A 17750-nucleotide genomic window follows, 5' to 3' on the forward strand; every position below is an offset into this window, starting at 1 on the left:
AACCTGTAACGGATAATTTACAGGTTGTAAGAAGCAATATCACGCAACGAATTGAAACCCTTCTGTTTGAAAACAAATGGGACGAATGTTTGTTGCCTTAAGAGAAGTAGAACTGAGGGCTATTCCCGAACTAAAATGTCAACTAACTAAACATNTAACATTGCTTTTGAGGTTATAATTTATAACATCCTTTAATGTTTAGAATCATTTAAAATTCCAAATGATCCGCGGAGGCAGTTACAATTTCCTGATAATGAAATTGTCACAGTTCCAGCCCTATCTGAAAGATGTGCGACCCAAAATCTAGATAACTCGTTTGAAACTGATTTTGCACCTCTTCCCAGTTCTCAGACAAATACAGAAGAAGAGGCCAATGGCAGTTTTAGTGATACCATTATTACTACTGATGAAAATAATCGTAGTGAATTGGTGAATACAAAGAAGCGTAGTGCTGATAACTTAAATGATTATTATATGCCAGAAGATGATAATAACCAATTGTTAAAACGTCACAAAGCTGATGCAGATTTTGAGAATAGTATTCTAATTAATCAGATCTTGCAAATGCGCCAGCAAGCTAAAGAAAAATTAAATCCAGTCCCAGTGCATAGTGCAAGAAATATAAAGTCGAGAGTTAGTTTTGACGAAAATAACATATCATACAGACTTCCAAAATATCCCTTTATTACTTTAACAAGAATAGATGGTGAAAAAGTTTATGTACGTTGCCATTCTGAGGAGTATGAGAAAGAGGAGTTGAAAAGAATTGCAAGTCAAGAAAGCCATTACCGATTATTAGGAGATTCTTCAAAAGAATTGTGGAAGGAAGCCAATGAGATTGTAAGCTTATTGATGAAATGTTTTCACTAGATGTATAAAAAGAATATTTAATTTGTAGATAAATAAAATGGTCGACAATGAGTTAAATAATGGTGTTCCTGATGTTTCTGAAGAAAATAATTCTAGCGGTTTTAAGATATCAGAAGAAAATAACAATAGTCAGTTATGGGTGGATATGTATAAACCAAAGAGCTATTTTCAACTCCTAAGTGATGAAAGTACCAACAGATCCTTGCTGAAGTGGTTAAAAATGTGGGATAAGGTCGTTTTTAATCGCAATGTTATTCAAAAAGTGAAACAGAACGAGATGAAAATGAAATCCAAATTTCAGAAGCAAGACATTGAAATGAAATTTGACGACCTTGGTAGACCTGAACGGAAAGTTGCCTTGCTATGTGGGGCACCTGGATTGGGTATGCGACTTTAAACTACTTATAAATTAAAATGGTCAGAAAAAGTGTTGCACTATAAAAGCAATTTAACTAGTTTAGTATTTTTTAATTTTATAGCTGACTTTAAATTTAATATTGTATTGAAATGAATTGTTTAGGGTGAGGGATTTCTTGTCTAAAGTTCACATTGGTTTTTTCTTTACAGGAAAAACAACATTAGCACATATTGTTGCAAGGCAAGCAGGTTACAACGTTGTTGAAGTGAATGCTTCAGACGATCGTAGTACAGAAGCATTCAAAACAATCCTAAAAAATGCCACCCAAATGCGGTCTTTTATAGATCGTGAAAATCGCCCAAACTGCCTTATATTCGACGAAATCGATGGTGCTCCTCAATCATCAATCGATTATCTGGTAAAATTCGTCACCGACTCGGCAACCACCAAGTCGACGAAGGGCACCACTAAGAAACGAAACGTCCTTAAACGTCCCATCATTTGTATTTGCAACGATGTCTACGTTCCTGCATTAAAACCTTTGAGACAAATTGCATTTGTGGTCAATTTTCCTCAAACGTCAACTTCTCGATTGGCAGAAAGATTGTGTGAAATAGCCAGACACCAAGGCATCAAAACGGATATGGGTGCTCTTCTGGCACTTGGAGAAAAATCTAACAACGACATCAGATCGTGCATTTCAATTTTACATTTCTTCAAGTCGCTAAGCAAAAAGATATCGTTATCGGACGTATATAAGACAAATATAGGGCAGAAAGACATGCAAAAAGGTCTGTTTGCCGTTTGGAATGATATTTTTCAAATAGAACGTAACAAGCAAAGTGCTGTTTATTCTAGTGATTGTAACGCGCGTGAACTGCATGACAGTTTCAGTTTAAAAAATCGAATGAAAAAGATTTTAAATGATGTTAGTTCGTTTGGTGATTATGAACGATTGGCCCAAGGTGTTTTCGAAAATTTCACGAACCTGACGGTCAAAGATTCGATGTTAACGCAAACGTGTGAGGCTCTGGAGTGGTTTTCATTATTTGATAAAATGAAAACAAGGATACGAACTTTACAAGATTACAGTTTGATGAGATATTTGCCATATGCTTTTGTGGTCTGGCACTTTGTGTTTGGCTCATTTGCAAGACCAAAGCTTTCTTACCCTAATGCAGATTATGAGGTGAGTCACTTCTTTTTTTTAATATTATTTGTGTTCCTTGAGGTAAAGTAGTAATAGCTACAGTTTGGGTTTGTCGTAATATACAGTCAAACCTGGATAAGTGAGAACTGAGTAGGCGAGGAAACTCTATTAATGAGAGTATTTGCCAGGTCCCGTCATTTTGCCTTTCTAAAGCCTCTATAAGTGACAAACATAAAACCTGTATAAGTGACAGTCATTTTTCATGCTCTTTAAGTGAGATTGCTACTTGTCTATACCTCTATAAGCGACAGTTTAATTTTGCTATTTTATGACTTGTTCTTAAATTTCAAGACTCTTATTTCATTCGAATGACTAAATCTGCAAATGACCGAGCAAGTCTTTATTATTTTGTTATAGCCAAATGTGCGTGCCAACTTGTTTATCAATCTTATTACAGTTAGTTCATAAAAGCAGTTGCGAAGAAAGGTTCTGTACTTCCTCATAATGTCTAAACGAAAACTCAATGTGTTGTCGAACCGTGTTTTTATAGACCTCTATAAGTGAGACAGATTCCTCCTGTAACTCTGTAAGCTAGAAACTCGGGTTAGTGAGAAACCTCTATAAGAGAGAAACAGATCGCGGTCCCTTGAGCTCTCACTTATCCAGGTTCGACTGTATACCAATTCTTAAGCTTTCTTTTGTTTTTCTGTGTATGTTTTGCCCTTAACGTTGTTGGTTGCAAAAAGTGAAACAAAACCTACATAATCGTAAAGTAACCTAACCTAACCTACTGTAATAATCTACAAAATCTCACCTTATATTTTTGATTAAAAAACTGTTATAATTNTCTTTACAAATAATTTGTTTTCGTTTTCATCTGATTTGAATTATTTGAATTTTGAATTGAAGTTTAGCTGCTATCTATGATAAGTTTTATTGTATATATTGAAATAACATGGAAGATTCCTACAGAGTATATTCGAATCAATGTGGTAATATTTTTTAACTGAAGATGTCGCCATGTGTTATTTAATTAGACTTTCATTATTACCAATTATTTACTAGATGGCTCTTTCAGTCTATAAAAGTACGAAATTATTAGAAGTAATGTAAGTGATAATGAAGTTAAAACGTTATATACTGTGTGTTCTATTAAATTATAGGAATTAATGGTAAAAACTCTTAAGGTTTATTTTTGAATACTATCTATTTGAATTGCATATTTTAATTGCTTCATGTTGTGTTTTTAATTTTACTTCTAATTTATCTATTTAATGTGTTTTCTACGTGATAATTACTAGAATGATATGATATTGTTTTATAAAAAAATAAAACGCAGACCATTGTTTTTCATAGAAAGAACGTTTCCAAAAAATCAGGACAATAACCTCTATTTGTCGAAGTTGTACTTATGGAGTCATTTTACTTGATTTTTTATTGATTATTCTGAATATTCATTCGTGATATTGTTTTCTCAAAAAACATTCCCGATTTATTCGACTAAACTTTTATTTGTTTGTTTCATTCCTTTAAAAGGTTTTCTTTCCCTTTCTCGAAACAGTCGAAGTAATTATCTAACAGCGCGCTGTAGGTACCTATATAATAAGACAGCAGACATTAATTATTACCCCGTTTTGCTTTGTTTCGACTGTGCGATGGGATTAAAAATTAGGGACGCTGTTATCGTTGCAGTAGAAATTGCTACAATGTAAATTCTACAACTGTCAAAAACTTAACTCGTTGTGTACCAACTTCCGTAATTTGTGGACACGCTTTAAATCATTTTTAATTAATCGCAAGGCGCTACTAAAAGCAGACAATGTTTGATATATTTTCATTTAAGTAAAAAGAGTATATAAGTGATAAGCAGGTGAAACTACCCTCTACATTATATACCTATATTAGAGTGCGGTGAAAAGTGTCGGAGTTGTTCGAAAATTGTGTTGTAAAATAAAAATTCGGATGCAAACTGTGCCTACATTTAAAACAAAAAAAAGAAACGCTGCCACGTTATTGTAAGTAAAAAGTAAAGGATGATTCACGCTACTCCGTTTCGAATCCTAACGGAGTTAAGGACGAGGCATAGACATAAATTGTACAAGCTTTTCTTTAAGAAATAACTAGTTCTTCCCCCTGCCCCCGACCATTTTTATTGCTCCACTATGACGTTGTGTCGGCCATTATTCTTTTCTAATTGTTGCAGTTGTCGGCCGTCATTCTTTTTCAATTGTTGTCGCATTGTCGCTGATATCGGCCATTATGTTTTTTTTAATAGATGTATAGTAATCAATGATTAAAATTTAAAGGAATTGTTTGTAAATAGGTATACAACACATCGTACACTTCAGCATAAGAAATTGCTGATATTAACTTTCATTTATGTAGTACTACTTTGCCCTGTATTGACAGCACTCATAATTGTTTTGTATACAATACCTTGCCCTTCCCTTGACTCGGAAAATGTTCGGAATATGCCTTTAGACAATCCTGGGCTCTACAGGCGGTAGATGATGCGTTTTAGTATGTTTTAGCTGTATGCAAAATTCGCTCTAGTCTGAGTTGTACAAACTTCACGCATACGCCACGGACCCGAAACGGTGTAGCGTGAACCAGCCTTAACTACATCGTAATTAGCATTTAGTCCCTATTTTTCTGGTACAAATTAATCTTTTGTTGTGTTTTTTGTGGCTAATATGGGATACAAAAAAAATAGATTATCATAATTATTGGCGTGGTGAATTAACACACAATTACGTGATTGAAGTTTAAAGCAAGAAAACAATATTTACCTGGTGCTTAATATGCTCCCTATCTTTAATTTTTTGTGTGAATATAATAATTTAATAATGTACTAACTTCTAAATTGTACTAATGGATGTCTACATAATAATACAGTTTACAACAAACGTGTGGACTATTTATTATGAACGAATGATCGGACTAATAGCCAGTCACTTTTATTTTTTTCTATAATTAAAAACACTGGTTTTCTTTTATATATGAGTATCTACAGTTTTTTGTTTTACCTTCCGTACGGGAGGGAAGTGTTCCTTTATCCGTAGCTGTCATCAAAATGTCCGAATCTGTTCTTCCCGTATACAAATCATATGATTACCATCATTTCCTTCCCGCTAATAGACGTCGGCTCTCAAGGTCCCGCTCGTCAAAGCCTGCTGTGTTTGTTTGCGTCCCTTTTCTTTCTTTCACTTTGCGCCTTTAAATAATAAAGCGTCTCTAATGAGAAGTTTTATCTCGGCAATCAACGAGCGGCCCTGTCACGAAATAATCACCTTCTAAAAACATCACGACGTCCTCTTATGACTCCTCCAGAACGGCCCGTAACGTAGCGAAACTTCATCATTTTTCCCTTCAACCAACTTCATAAACTCATTTCAACTCAGCGCGGACCGCCCACTATTTGCAGATGTTGCGGAAATCTGGCCATAATACAATCTGCTATCGTTTTCCATTACCGATTCTAGGGATTTAGAAAAATGAAAATTATCCTTTGCTTTATTTATTTACATAGTTATGATACTTCCTTAGCTTTAAATAAAATGGAAGCGGTAATGACAGACCAGTGCTGTATGAAAATAAATAAAAGTAAAACTAAAATACTGGTATTTAAGGGGTAGAAAAAGTAGGGAAAGAGCGAATATAAAGATAGGAGGCGAAAAATTAGAAGAAGTGGCTGATCTTAGATATCTAGGAAGTCAGATAAGTCAGTACGGAAGGAGTGGTAGGTATATAAAGCAGAGGATAGCGCAGGGTCAAGTCGCCTTCAATAAAAAGAAGTCACTTTTATGCTCGCGAACGATTAATTTAGAAATTCGAAAAAGATTGTTAAAGGTGTATGTTTGGAGCGAGGCGTTGTACGGGTGCGAAACATGGACAGTGGGCGCAGCTGAAAAGAGAAGGTGGTGTTATAGGCGAATGATGAGGATAACGTGGGTAGAAAAGGTTAGAAATGAAGAGGCATTAGAAAGAATAGGAGAACAGAGGACTCTATGGAAGTCAATAAAGAATAGGCAGGATAGGTTGGTAGGACACCTTCTCAGGCATGAAGGTCTAGTCAGAGACATATTAGAGGCAGAAACGGAAGTTAGGAGAGGTAAAGGTAGACCTAGGTTAGATTACTGTTCGCAAATAGTTAAGGATGTGGGCTGTTCTAGTTTTAAGGAAATGCGAAGTTTAGCACAGGATAGGAAAGAGTGGAGGTACGTGTCCAACCAGTCTTAGGACTGATGACCTTATGATGATGATGAGTTCTCGATTATTGCCAATGTTCTCGTCACTTGAAGTCGACATTTTGACTAAATTAATTGCTCACGATCTACTTTATATTGAGTCGAATCAGTCAGATTCAATCATCCTCGCATAACCGTGTTATCGGCTTCGTGGACAACCAGCCTTAAAGGACTTGACACGAGTGATTACCGAGGTTGTCGCTCGTTCCCGTGTGAATGCAATATAATAACACTCTGGTGTGTATCCAATTTCACTCGTGTTAGAACCTGTCATTTTCTCAACTTGTAATAATTAATTAAATATTTTTAGAAGCCTTTGTTATCCTATAAGCTTTTGCTACTTGATTGATTACCACGACGTCGTTGTCGTCGTTGATGTCAGTGTTCAGAGAACTCTAAAGACGCTTTCTTCTTTTTAAAGATCGCGTTGTTAATTTTTATTTTCTATTTGTATCAACAAATGAGCCACTTCTCATTAAGGTTTACTGGACCCCTATATTATCTGTAACCTATTTCTACTCTGCTTCATTTGTTGTTGTTCGTTACCCAATTTTTTATGTTGAGTTTCAAAATTAAAAATCATTTTGCTTTGATAATAGTAATAGTATAATTTCTACCCACAACTGAATTTGATCATTTTATTATTAAATTAAATTTGATTGAATTTTTGACCAAGATTTCAACGTCAAAACGCGTATCCCACCGCATTCTATTCCATTACCACTGCGGTGTGGTCGCGGAATTCGGGCAACTTATTTTGTTCTGCTAATGAGATATAAATTATGCAATAGCTGGCGCATAAAGACGTCGTCGGCGTCGCGGCGCTGCTCTTGTAATTAGCGTACTCGCAGACGTACGTGCGCGTACACGATACACCATTTAGAAAAAAAAAACGCCATCTGACAACTATCACGGCTCGCGGTCCTTCGAGCCGAACACGTTCAGCCGGAAGTCTCCCATTCCGGACGCAGGAATACTTTCTTTCGCTGTTGCTTTAATTTGTTGGCTTTGTTGACGAATGCAGGTTCTTTTTTAATGCATGAGGTGATTTAACTGGAAATGCTTTACATATGACGAGATCTTCCAGTAAATGAAACCGGAGTTGGACTTGTTAGTTTTTTGTTTTAAACTGTAGGACGGTGATTAAATACAACGGTCATCATGAAATCTCTTCTCCGGGGTTTTTTCGAGTCGCGCATTTTTAAAAATTAAAACGTTACATATTCAGTTCTGAAAAAGGAAATGACAAAATTACTTGTATCATATTTAGCTAAAAATTACGATTTTTTAATTGCTGTCTGTGGCTTTGAAGAAGAAGATTTTTTGTCGTGAATTAATTTTTATGTATCTTTTGAGTTCTGTGGATGGCATAAATGTTAATAATTTAATCATAAAATAAGGGTACAATGTAGTGATTATTGTTTCCATTACCTAATACTTAATGAGTTTAATTGGTTAAAAAGACCCGACGTGGAAATGGTATAAAATTGTGATTAGATTGAAAAAAGAGGTTTCTAAAGTGTTGTAGAGTGCTTCTTTACAATTGTTGTTTCTTTTTTGTTCCAGGCCAGGGTAAAATTGAACAAAACTTTGGCAATCGTTCGAGAAGTACTGAAGCAGATGCAACCATCAATTCGAACGTATACACATATTAATCCCCTCATATTAGATATTTTGCCCCTTTTGGTTTACATAATTGTACCTTTATTACGTCCTGTAAATTTACACCTTTACACCCAGAAAGAGAAGGAGGACTTAGAGCGGGTGGTGAATACCATGATTGACTACAATTTAAACTACGTCCAAGAAAGGCACCCTGATGGGAATTATTCATATGAATTAGGTTGGTAATTTCATTGACATTTTGAACCATATGCGGGGAGTGGGGGGGGGATAACTGAGCAGCGTGTGTTTTTTTATTTTTGGCGTCCCTCGTTTAAAATTAAGGTAGGTATACCAACCCTTAGCAATTTCCAATGAAAAGGCCATAGGACGATAAGCATAGTGAATCGGCCCCAGAGGAATACCTGGGTAATTTTTTCAGGGGATATTGATAGTAATGAGATACGTTAATTTTGAAAATTTTAGACCTCTGTCTATTTTGGTTTTTGAATAAATTCAAAAAAACCAAAAATCAGAAAATNACCGTATTAAAAGATATTACAGAGGATCGCGTACAACAACAAATTTTAACACAAATACATAGTCCAGATCATAGAGGAGCTGAAGAATTGAACAACGAAATTTCACGTTATTATTATTGGCCAGATATAATTGGAACATGCAGGAAATTTGTAGATAGATGTAGTATTTGTCAGCAGGCGAAATATGAACGTCATCCTGTCAAATACAAATTAAATTTGACCTCTACTTCAAAATTACCTTTCGAAACGGTATACATCGATACTTTTACTGTTAGCGGAAAGAAACATCTTACAGCTATAGACTCTTTCACTAAATATGTAATGTTCAATCCTTTAAATTCCCATAATTTATCAGATCTTGTAGAAGCATACATTAATCTCTTTTCTAAATACAGAATGCCGAAAACGTTAATAGCAGACAACGAATTTAACAACTCATTCTTTATCGATATGTTAAGAATGCACAAAATTAACTATCATTTTATCACACCTTGCCATTCAGAGAGCAACGGACCCATCGAGAGAGCACACAGTACATTAATAGAAATTATGAAAGTCATTACAGCCTCTAGGAATAAGATTTTAATTTCGAATATCTTTGAAAACGCCGTAATAATATATAATAGAACTATTCACTCGCAAACCGGATGTAAACCAATAGAGTTATTATTTGGACACGAAGGTGATGTATTAACATTTACAGGAAGTGTTAAACATAAAATACCATTAAATTCGGATATACCAATTTTTACCAAACCATATAGATTCCCCCAGGTCCAACGAGAAGAAATAAATAGGCAGGTTAAAGAACTCAAAGAACAAAATATAATTACAGAAAGCGAATGTCACCGTACAATTGACCGATATTTTTAGTCAGTAAAAAACCGGACAAATAAAGGAAAAAATCATGGAGAATGGTAGTANAACTACAATAGATAGGGTCAATATCAGTCTTCGGCGGTCGCACTCACCCTCAATTAATTTTATGACATTCTGTCCATATTTCGCAGGTTCTAGAAATTTAATTGTTCGAGGCATGGGTATTGCCCTGTGGGGTTTTTGCCAATACTCGTTTTTGCGAACTTGTTTTCCTTTGTTGGTTTTGTAGATATTGGTGGTGGTAGTAAACCATTTTAAAAATGCTAACATTGTAACAAAACGCGTGCCTTATATGTAGTAGACGGCTGGCATTAATCAGCAGATATGCAAGTTTTCTTTAAACAATCAATAACTACGATCGAAGAGTTACAAAAAGTCTTTCAAACGACTAGGTCGGTCTCTCATCGTGTTAATAGTTAACGCATATGGTGTATCGCTATTTTCCGTAAGGCGTAACTCCTATTCTTTTAAGCAACAAAAACCCTCCAAAGCTAAGAGCAAATTCAATAAGTAATTAATTAATCAATAATAAATAAAATAAGTGTTTTTTAAAAAGCTTAAGGAATAGTACCGGCCTTTAACTGGCGCGTTCGTGACGGATTTTTGGACTTAAAGTGCACACACAAAAGGGAGGCCTCCCATTCAACTTCAAGGAGCAACCCCACAGAGGTGAGGTCTCCCATTCAACTTCAAGGAGCAACCCCACAGAGGTGAGGTCTCCCATTCAACTTCAAGGAGCAACCACACAGAGGTGAGGTCTCCCACAACTTCAACATTTGAAAACTTCAAGGAACTTACAAAAAGTAAGCTTTCCCAACGCAAAGTAAGTCGTTATCCTTAATTGTAAAACAAGAATTGTATCAATCTTATTAAATGTATAGTACGAAACAAAAGTAACAAAATACAAATTTATACGTCTATATGACAGAAGTAAACGAGTTAAATAACTCAATAGCTGAAATTAGCATAAATAGTGTAGACTCTGAAACGGAAGAGCAATTCTTAGGCTTTTCGCCTCAAGAAATAATTAATTTATCATTAAATTTTATTAATCGAGAAATAAATAATTTAGAAATAGATTTAAAAATGCAAAACCAAAGTAATCAACCAAGCACAGAACAATTAATCTGTACAGTTAGAAGCTACGGTGAGATTTTACCAAAGTTCGAAGGTAAAACCAGCACCTTAGATTCTTTTATTGTAAAAATAGATAAGTTTTATAATAAGTATGGTAATACACAAGACATTACGTTAAACGAATACACATTTTGTCTTATTTGTAATAAGCTTGTTAGTGAAGCAGGCGATTTTATTGCATATCGTCCAGATTTAGACAGTTGGCCAAAATTAAGAGAAGCTTTGAGAAATAAGTATGGAGATTTTGTAGATCGTAAAATCCTTTCACACCAATTTAAAACATTACACATTAAACCACACGAAACACACAATGAATTCATAGAACGCATTAAAACAATCCAAAACCAACTTAATTTAAAAATTAGAGCAGATAGGAATGTTACCGAAAATCAAAAAGAAATTTATGAACAAATTAATGAACAAACCGCGCTTGAGGTGTTGTACAATAATTGTCCACCCATGTTACAAACAATACTCGATGTAAAAGAGCCCAATTCATTACCAATTGCAACAGCGATAGTTTTAGGTTATCTTTCCAAACATCCAGTAGAAAAAACTAAAGCTTTCCCAAATTCTTTTAACTCTCCTAAGGTACAGAATTTAGGTACTAAACCAAAATTTCCACAGTTAGCTCAAAATAGCAACGTACCAAGACCAAATATATACAATAGATTAACAACGTTACCAGTGAACAGAAATAATCCTAGTTCTTCGCGTAACTATTCTTTTACAAATCAAAATTTACCTATCAGTTCATTTCAAAGATTAAACTTGCAACCTCAAAATAGACAAAACCAAAATCCACCGTCCAATCAAAATAGAATTTCTAATTCTAACCAGCAAAATACCCAACAGCGTAGCCAGCAAACTAATTCGAATTTTCAGCGCACAGCTTTCAAAAATTGGCGACAACCAAATGTGTCGTTAACCGAAATCGAACCCGCTGATGAAATCAGTCAAAATCCCGAATTAGACGAAAATTATGAACAGCTAGATTGCGATTATCAAGGTACCAATAATTATTTTTACGACGATAACTATAACTATAACAACGTAGACGAACTTATGGAAGATTGTGTACAAACCAACCAATCTGAAAATTTTAATCAGGCAGAAGTCCAAAATTTTCCTTTACATGCCTCGGAAACAAATTAACAAACAATTTTAATCATAATATAACGCTAAACACGCCGAATCGTTATTCAACCTTACCAGGCTTAATTTTAGATATAAATAACCAAATTTCACTTAAAATATTAATAGATACTGGAGCTACGAATTCATTAATTAAACCAGAAATTGCCAGAAAATATTTTTCAGACCGCATTTACGACGAGTTCTTTGTTTTAAGAACTATTACCACCGAAACCCCGCATAATCAGTGTGTAGACGTTGATCTTTTTAAGGAAGGTCAAAATTTAAAATTTTTTATGGTAAATTTTCATCGACACTTTGATGTATTACTAGGTTCAGATAGTTTAGAAATCATGAGAGCAAAATTAGATTATGAATATGGAACAATAATTTTAAACAATGTAGATTACTTTTTAGTAAAATACGACACGTATTTAGCCAATAATTTAGATAAACAAAAGTTCCCAATTTCAATCAAAAAAGGTCCAGTCTTAATACCAGAACAGCAGGTAAATAATATAAGAATACCGGAAACAATTACCATTGCAGATAATTACCAATGTGAAGTTCCTATACAAGGTGTTTTACCAGCAGATTTAGCAATACCCAAAATTAGAGCTCAACACATTAACCCAAAAGAAGTTAGTATTTGCAATATCACAAATAGTCAGTTTACACGCAAAAAACCGTTAAAAATTGAATTAAATCATTTACCTCAGAAACAACATTTACAAGTACAATCTCTTTGCGAACAGTATAATGAGATTTTTTATAAGGAAGGTGATGTATTAACATTTACAGGAAGTGTTAAACATAAAATACCATTAAATTCGGATATACCAATTTTTACTAAACCATATAGATTCCCCCAGGTCCAACGAGAAGAAATAAATAGGCAGGTTAAAGAACTCAAAGAACAAAATATAATTACAGAAAGCGAGTCACCGTACAATTCACCGATATTTTTAGTTAGTAAAAAACCAGACAAACAAGGAAAAAAGTCATGGAGAATGGTAGTAGATTTTAGGAAACTGAACGAAAAGACCATAGAGGATAAATACCCTATCCCTAATATTGCGACAATTTTAGATTTATTAGGCGAATCAAATTATTTTTCCAAACTCGACTTAAAATCAGGATATCATCAAATAGAGATAGAACCAGAAGATCAGTTCAAAACAGCTTTTTCAACGGAAAACGGACATTATCATTTTCTGCGTATGCCGTTTGGTTTACGTAACGCACCAGCATGTTTTGCCCGTGTAATGAACAATGTATTAAGAGGATTAGTAGATAAAATATGCCTCGTGTATCTAGATGATATAATAATTTTAGGAAAAACTTTCGAAGAACACGTCAATAACCTTAAATTAGTATTTCAACGTTTAAAAGAACATAAATTTAGAGTTCAAATGGATAAATCAGAATTTTGTTTGCAAGAAATTGAATATTTAGGACACTTAATTACTACTACAGGAATAAAACCAAATCCCAAATTAGTTCAGAAAATCCAAAGTATAGCATTGCCAAAAACAATTAGAGAAATAAAATCTTTTCTCGGACTTACAGGATATTACCGTAAGTTTATTAAAGACTACGCTACTATCACTAAACCATTAACATCATGTCTAAAGAAGAATTCAAAAGTAGAACATAGTACAGCATTCGTTAACGCATTCAATACAATAAAGAGAATAATTAGTAATCCTCCAATTTTATCATACCCCGACTTTTCGAAAACTTTTAATGTCACATGCGACGCTTCTAAAGTAGGACTAGGCGCCGTATTATCACAAGGACCAATAGGTAAAGACAAACCAATTATGTTTATTAGCAGGACAATGAACGAGCATGAGCAAAATTATTCAGTAATTGAGAAAGAATGTTTAGCAGTCATTTGGGCAGTTAAAATGTTTAGACCATACATATATGGCAGACAGTTTAACATTGTGACGGACCACAAGCCGCTACAATGGTTGTTTAGCATCAAAGAGCCAAATTCAAAATTAATAAGATGGCGTTTAAAATTAGAAGAATTTGAATACAAAATTATTTATAAAAAGGGTAAACATAATAGTAATGCAGATTATTTATCACGTATAGAAACTAATGTATTTGAAACGTCCGATGACCTTTTGTCATTATTCAATAACCCCGGAGATGTTAGCCAAAGAGAACCAATAGATTTGGAGAGCATCGACGAGTTTTTAAATTTAGATCAGTCTAACCAAGTAAACTTTAGTCCAGGCAAACAAGTTAAAAATCAAAACAAAAATAAGGTCAAAATTTTATCTGATATTAAAATAACACCAGTACAAGAGAATATTTTAGCTAACGAAAATAAGCCACAAACAGACGACGTAACGCAGCATTCACAGGACGAAAATACTAATGCAACGTTACCTATTACAGAGAAGCCGTTAAATTATTACAAAAATCAGTTTATCTTTTCACTTTCAAATATACCAAGCTCTAAACAAATACATATTTTTAATAAATCACGCAATTTAGTCCACATAACACAGCAAAATTACGGAAATCAAATAATAAATATCTTGAAAGAATACATAAAGCCTGATGTCATAAATGCAATAAATTGTAAAAGGAGAGAACTTTACGAAGACAGCGTATCTAATTAACCAAAATTTTGACGGATCGATAAGATTTGTCTATACAAACACCGTATTAAAAGATATTACAGAGGATCGCGTACAACAACAAATTTTAACACAAATACATAGTCCAGGTCATAGAGGAGCTGAAGAAATAAACAACGAAATTTCACGTTATTATTATTGGCCAGATATTATTGGAACATGCAGGAATTTTGTAGATAGATGTAGTATTTGTCAGCAGGCGAAATATGAACGTCATCCTGTCAAATACAAATTAAATTTGACCCCTACTTCAAAATTACCTTTCGAAACCGTGTATATTGATACTTTTACTGTTAGCGGAAAGAAATACCTTACAGCTATAGATTCTTTCACTAAATATGTAATGTTTAATCCTTTAAATTCCCATAATTTACCAGATCTTGTAGAAGCATACATTAATCTCTTTTCTAAATACAGAATGCCGAAAACGTTAATAGCAGACAACGAATTTAACAACTCATTCTTTANCAAATGTAACAAAAACAAATTCATACGTCTATATGACAGAAGTAAACGAGTTAAATAACTCAATAGCTGATGTTGAAAACTGTTAAATTTGTATTCATTATCTAATGATATTTTCTTTAAATAGGATGTATTGAAATATTATTATCTCAATTTCTCTGAAATAAGCCTGTACTGAAACTTGCAACTATGTTAGTATTTTGAGATGTTCTAACCATTCAGGTAGTTTGACCATCCGAAGTTCCAAGAATTTATAGTACTAGTAGTCGTTGTCACCCTATTGCTCTATCTTCGTAGCTCGCCGCCTGAGGCGGAGAAATTTTCAGTTGTCTAAGGTCAATACCATCTTTGAATTGTAACGACCGTACCGCCACCCCCAACATCCCTACAATTGCATCTGTTGTTAAAACCAAAGCAGTCACGTTCATTAGGTCAAAATAAAAACACAAACCTTCTTACCTTTTTCTTATTGTCCCCTAAAATCTCTGTTGTTATTTGTGTGTAGTTCTGTATTTTTTGATTAAATAAACTTTTTTGTGTTACGAAAACTCTTTGTTCGTTCGCTCTGCGTATAATTGGACTTCGCCGAATTAATTTTCCGCGAAGAGTGATTAAGTGCTCCTTAAACTCACTTAGTCCTTCAGTACTTATCACGAATCAACAGCTGAACTTAGCATAAATAGACTCTGAAGCGGAAGAGCAATTTTTAGGCTTTTCGTCTTAGGAAGTAATTAATTTATCATTAAATTTTATTAATCAATAAATAAGTAGTTTAGAAACAGATTTAATAATGCAAAATCAAGGTAATCAACCAACTACAGAACAATTAATCTGTACAGTTTGAAGCTACGGTGAAATTTTACCAAAATTTGAAGGTGAATTAAAAAACAATGTTAATCATAATATAACACTAAACACGCCAAATCGTTATTCAACCTTACCAGGCTTAATTTTAGATATAAATAACCAAATTTCGCTTAAAATATTGATAGAAACTGGTGCTACGAATTCATTAATTAAATCAGAAATTGCTAGAAAATACTTTTCAGATCGCACTTACGACGAGTTCTTTCTTTTAAGAACTATTACCACCGAAACCCTGCATAATCAGTGTGTAGATGTTGATCTTTTTAAGGAAGGTCAAAATTTGAAATTTTTTATGGTAGATTTTCATCGACACTTTGATGTATTACTAGGTTCAGATAGTTTACAAATCATAAGAGAAATATTGTTATTACAATTACGTGTTCAACGTATTAAAAACCAAATTGCAACAATTCATCCAGATAGTTTAAATATAGGTACAAAAAGAAGTAAGAGAGGACTAATTAACTTAGTTAAATTAGGAACAGCATTCAAATTTTTTCGGGAACTTTAGACTCAGATGACGGAGAAAGATACGATAAGGCTATAAACGAATTAAAGATAAACGAAGAAAACATCATTAAACATTTTAATAAACAAGTTTCATTAAACAAAGAAATTGTTCAAAGTTATGAGAATAATCTCAAAAATATTTCCCAAAATTTTGTAATGATTGAAAGAGCATTAAACACTATTAGGGCACAAGAATGTTGACATGACCAAAATCTTTCTTTTACATATTGTTATTAAAGAACTAGATACCATGGTAAATAATTTAGTCACAGCTATAAGTTTCGCTAGTTTAGGGCGAATACAGCTGAGTATTGTTGACGTAAATCAAATTGTTAACATCAAAAACATTTTGTCAAAATTTCATGACCAAAATTCATTTTACGCGGATAATAACATTCTTTTCATGCAGACCAGTGAAGTCGAATCCTATTTAACATCAGAACACCTAGTATTTCTCTTACACATACCAATTTTACACCCAGAGACATTTAATTTATATCATTTGTACTCCATCCCGACAATGTATAACACTACAATAATTTCTCCAACGCCTTATACAATAATAAGTGAAAAAGAAACTTTTTATGTAAAACAAAGATGTGAATTAGTACAAAATGAATATTATTGTAACAGTGATGTGATTGAGAAAAATTACCAATACGAGACTAGTATTAAAAATCTACTGCAAGTAGACAAACATCCAAAATGTAGACATATACCTGTTAACGTTTCTGAAATTCTAGTAGAAACGATTAGTAACGAAAAATACTTGGTTATAGCACCCAAATTAACACTTATACATGCACAATGTGGATGGGAAGAGGTTCATAGACTTGAAGGTATCTATTTGTTAATAATTCCGTATTCTTGCTCATTTGTAGCAATAGATTTTAAATATATAAACTTAAAGCAAAATTTGAAAGAAGAACCCGTATATTTACCTTTAATAATTGATAATATCGCGGAAGTCAAGCCAATACAATTAAACATAAAATCCATCAGTTTGGATAGACTTTCGGAAATAACACTGCAAGCCAATGACCCTCTAACCTATCTAACGGAAAAAGTTGACAGTAATAATAAGTATTTCTATGTATTTATAAGTATATTAATAATTGTATTATTATTCATAGTTTTTATTGTTTACAAGTGGCATAGCATTACCAAATATTTTATAAGAAATAAAAAAAATGATAAATCAAATAAACCAGAAGCTGTGTACAGCAAAGTGAATGAACGGCTGGGAAAACCTTCTGTTGCCTTTCCTTCACTTACAAAAGGTAATGATATGTAGCTGATAGATTTATTATATTATTTTATATTATTGTTTCA

At 33.5% G+C, this 17750-nt stretch overlaps 1 protein-coding gene across 1 annotated transcript in view; it reads left to right on the top strand.

Annotated features, from left to right (window-relative positions):
* Positions 1-204: 204 nt before the first annotated feature.
* The window catches only part of LOC108734635 (chromosome transmission fidelity protein 18 homolog), a 42996-nt gene continuing 25450 nt past the window's right edge, over positions 205-17750 (top strand). The window contains exons 1-4 of the mRNA XM_018466269.1: positions 205-840; positions 899-1253; positions 1438-2417; positions 8192-8468. Of these exons, the coding sequence (XP_018321771.1) occupies positions 475-840; positions 899-1253; positions 1438-2417; positions 8192-8468 (1978 nt within the window). The 5' untranslated portion in view covers positions 205-474. The remainder of the gene's footprint in view (positions 841-898; positions 1254-1437; positions 2418-8191; positions 8469-17750) is intronic.

The sequence above is a fragment of the Agrilus planipennis genome, unplaced genomic scaffold (genome assembly GCF_000699045.2).
Source record: "Agrilus planipennis isolate EAB-ADULT unplaced genomic scaffold, Apla_2.0 scaffold79, whole genome shotgun sequence".
Taxonomy (NCBI): Eukaryota; Metazoa; Arthropoda; class Insecta; order Coleoptera; family Buprestidae; genus Agrilus; species Agrilus planipennis.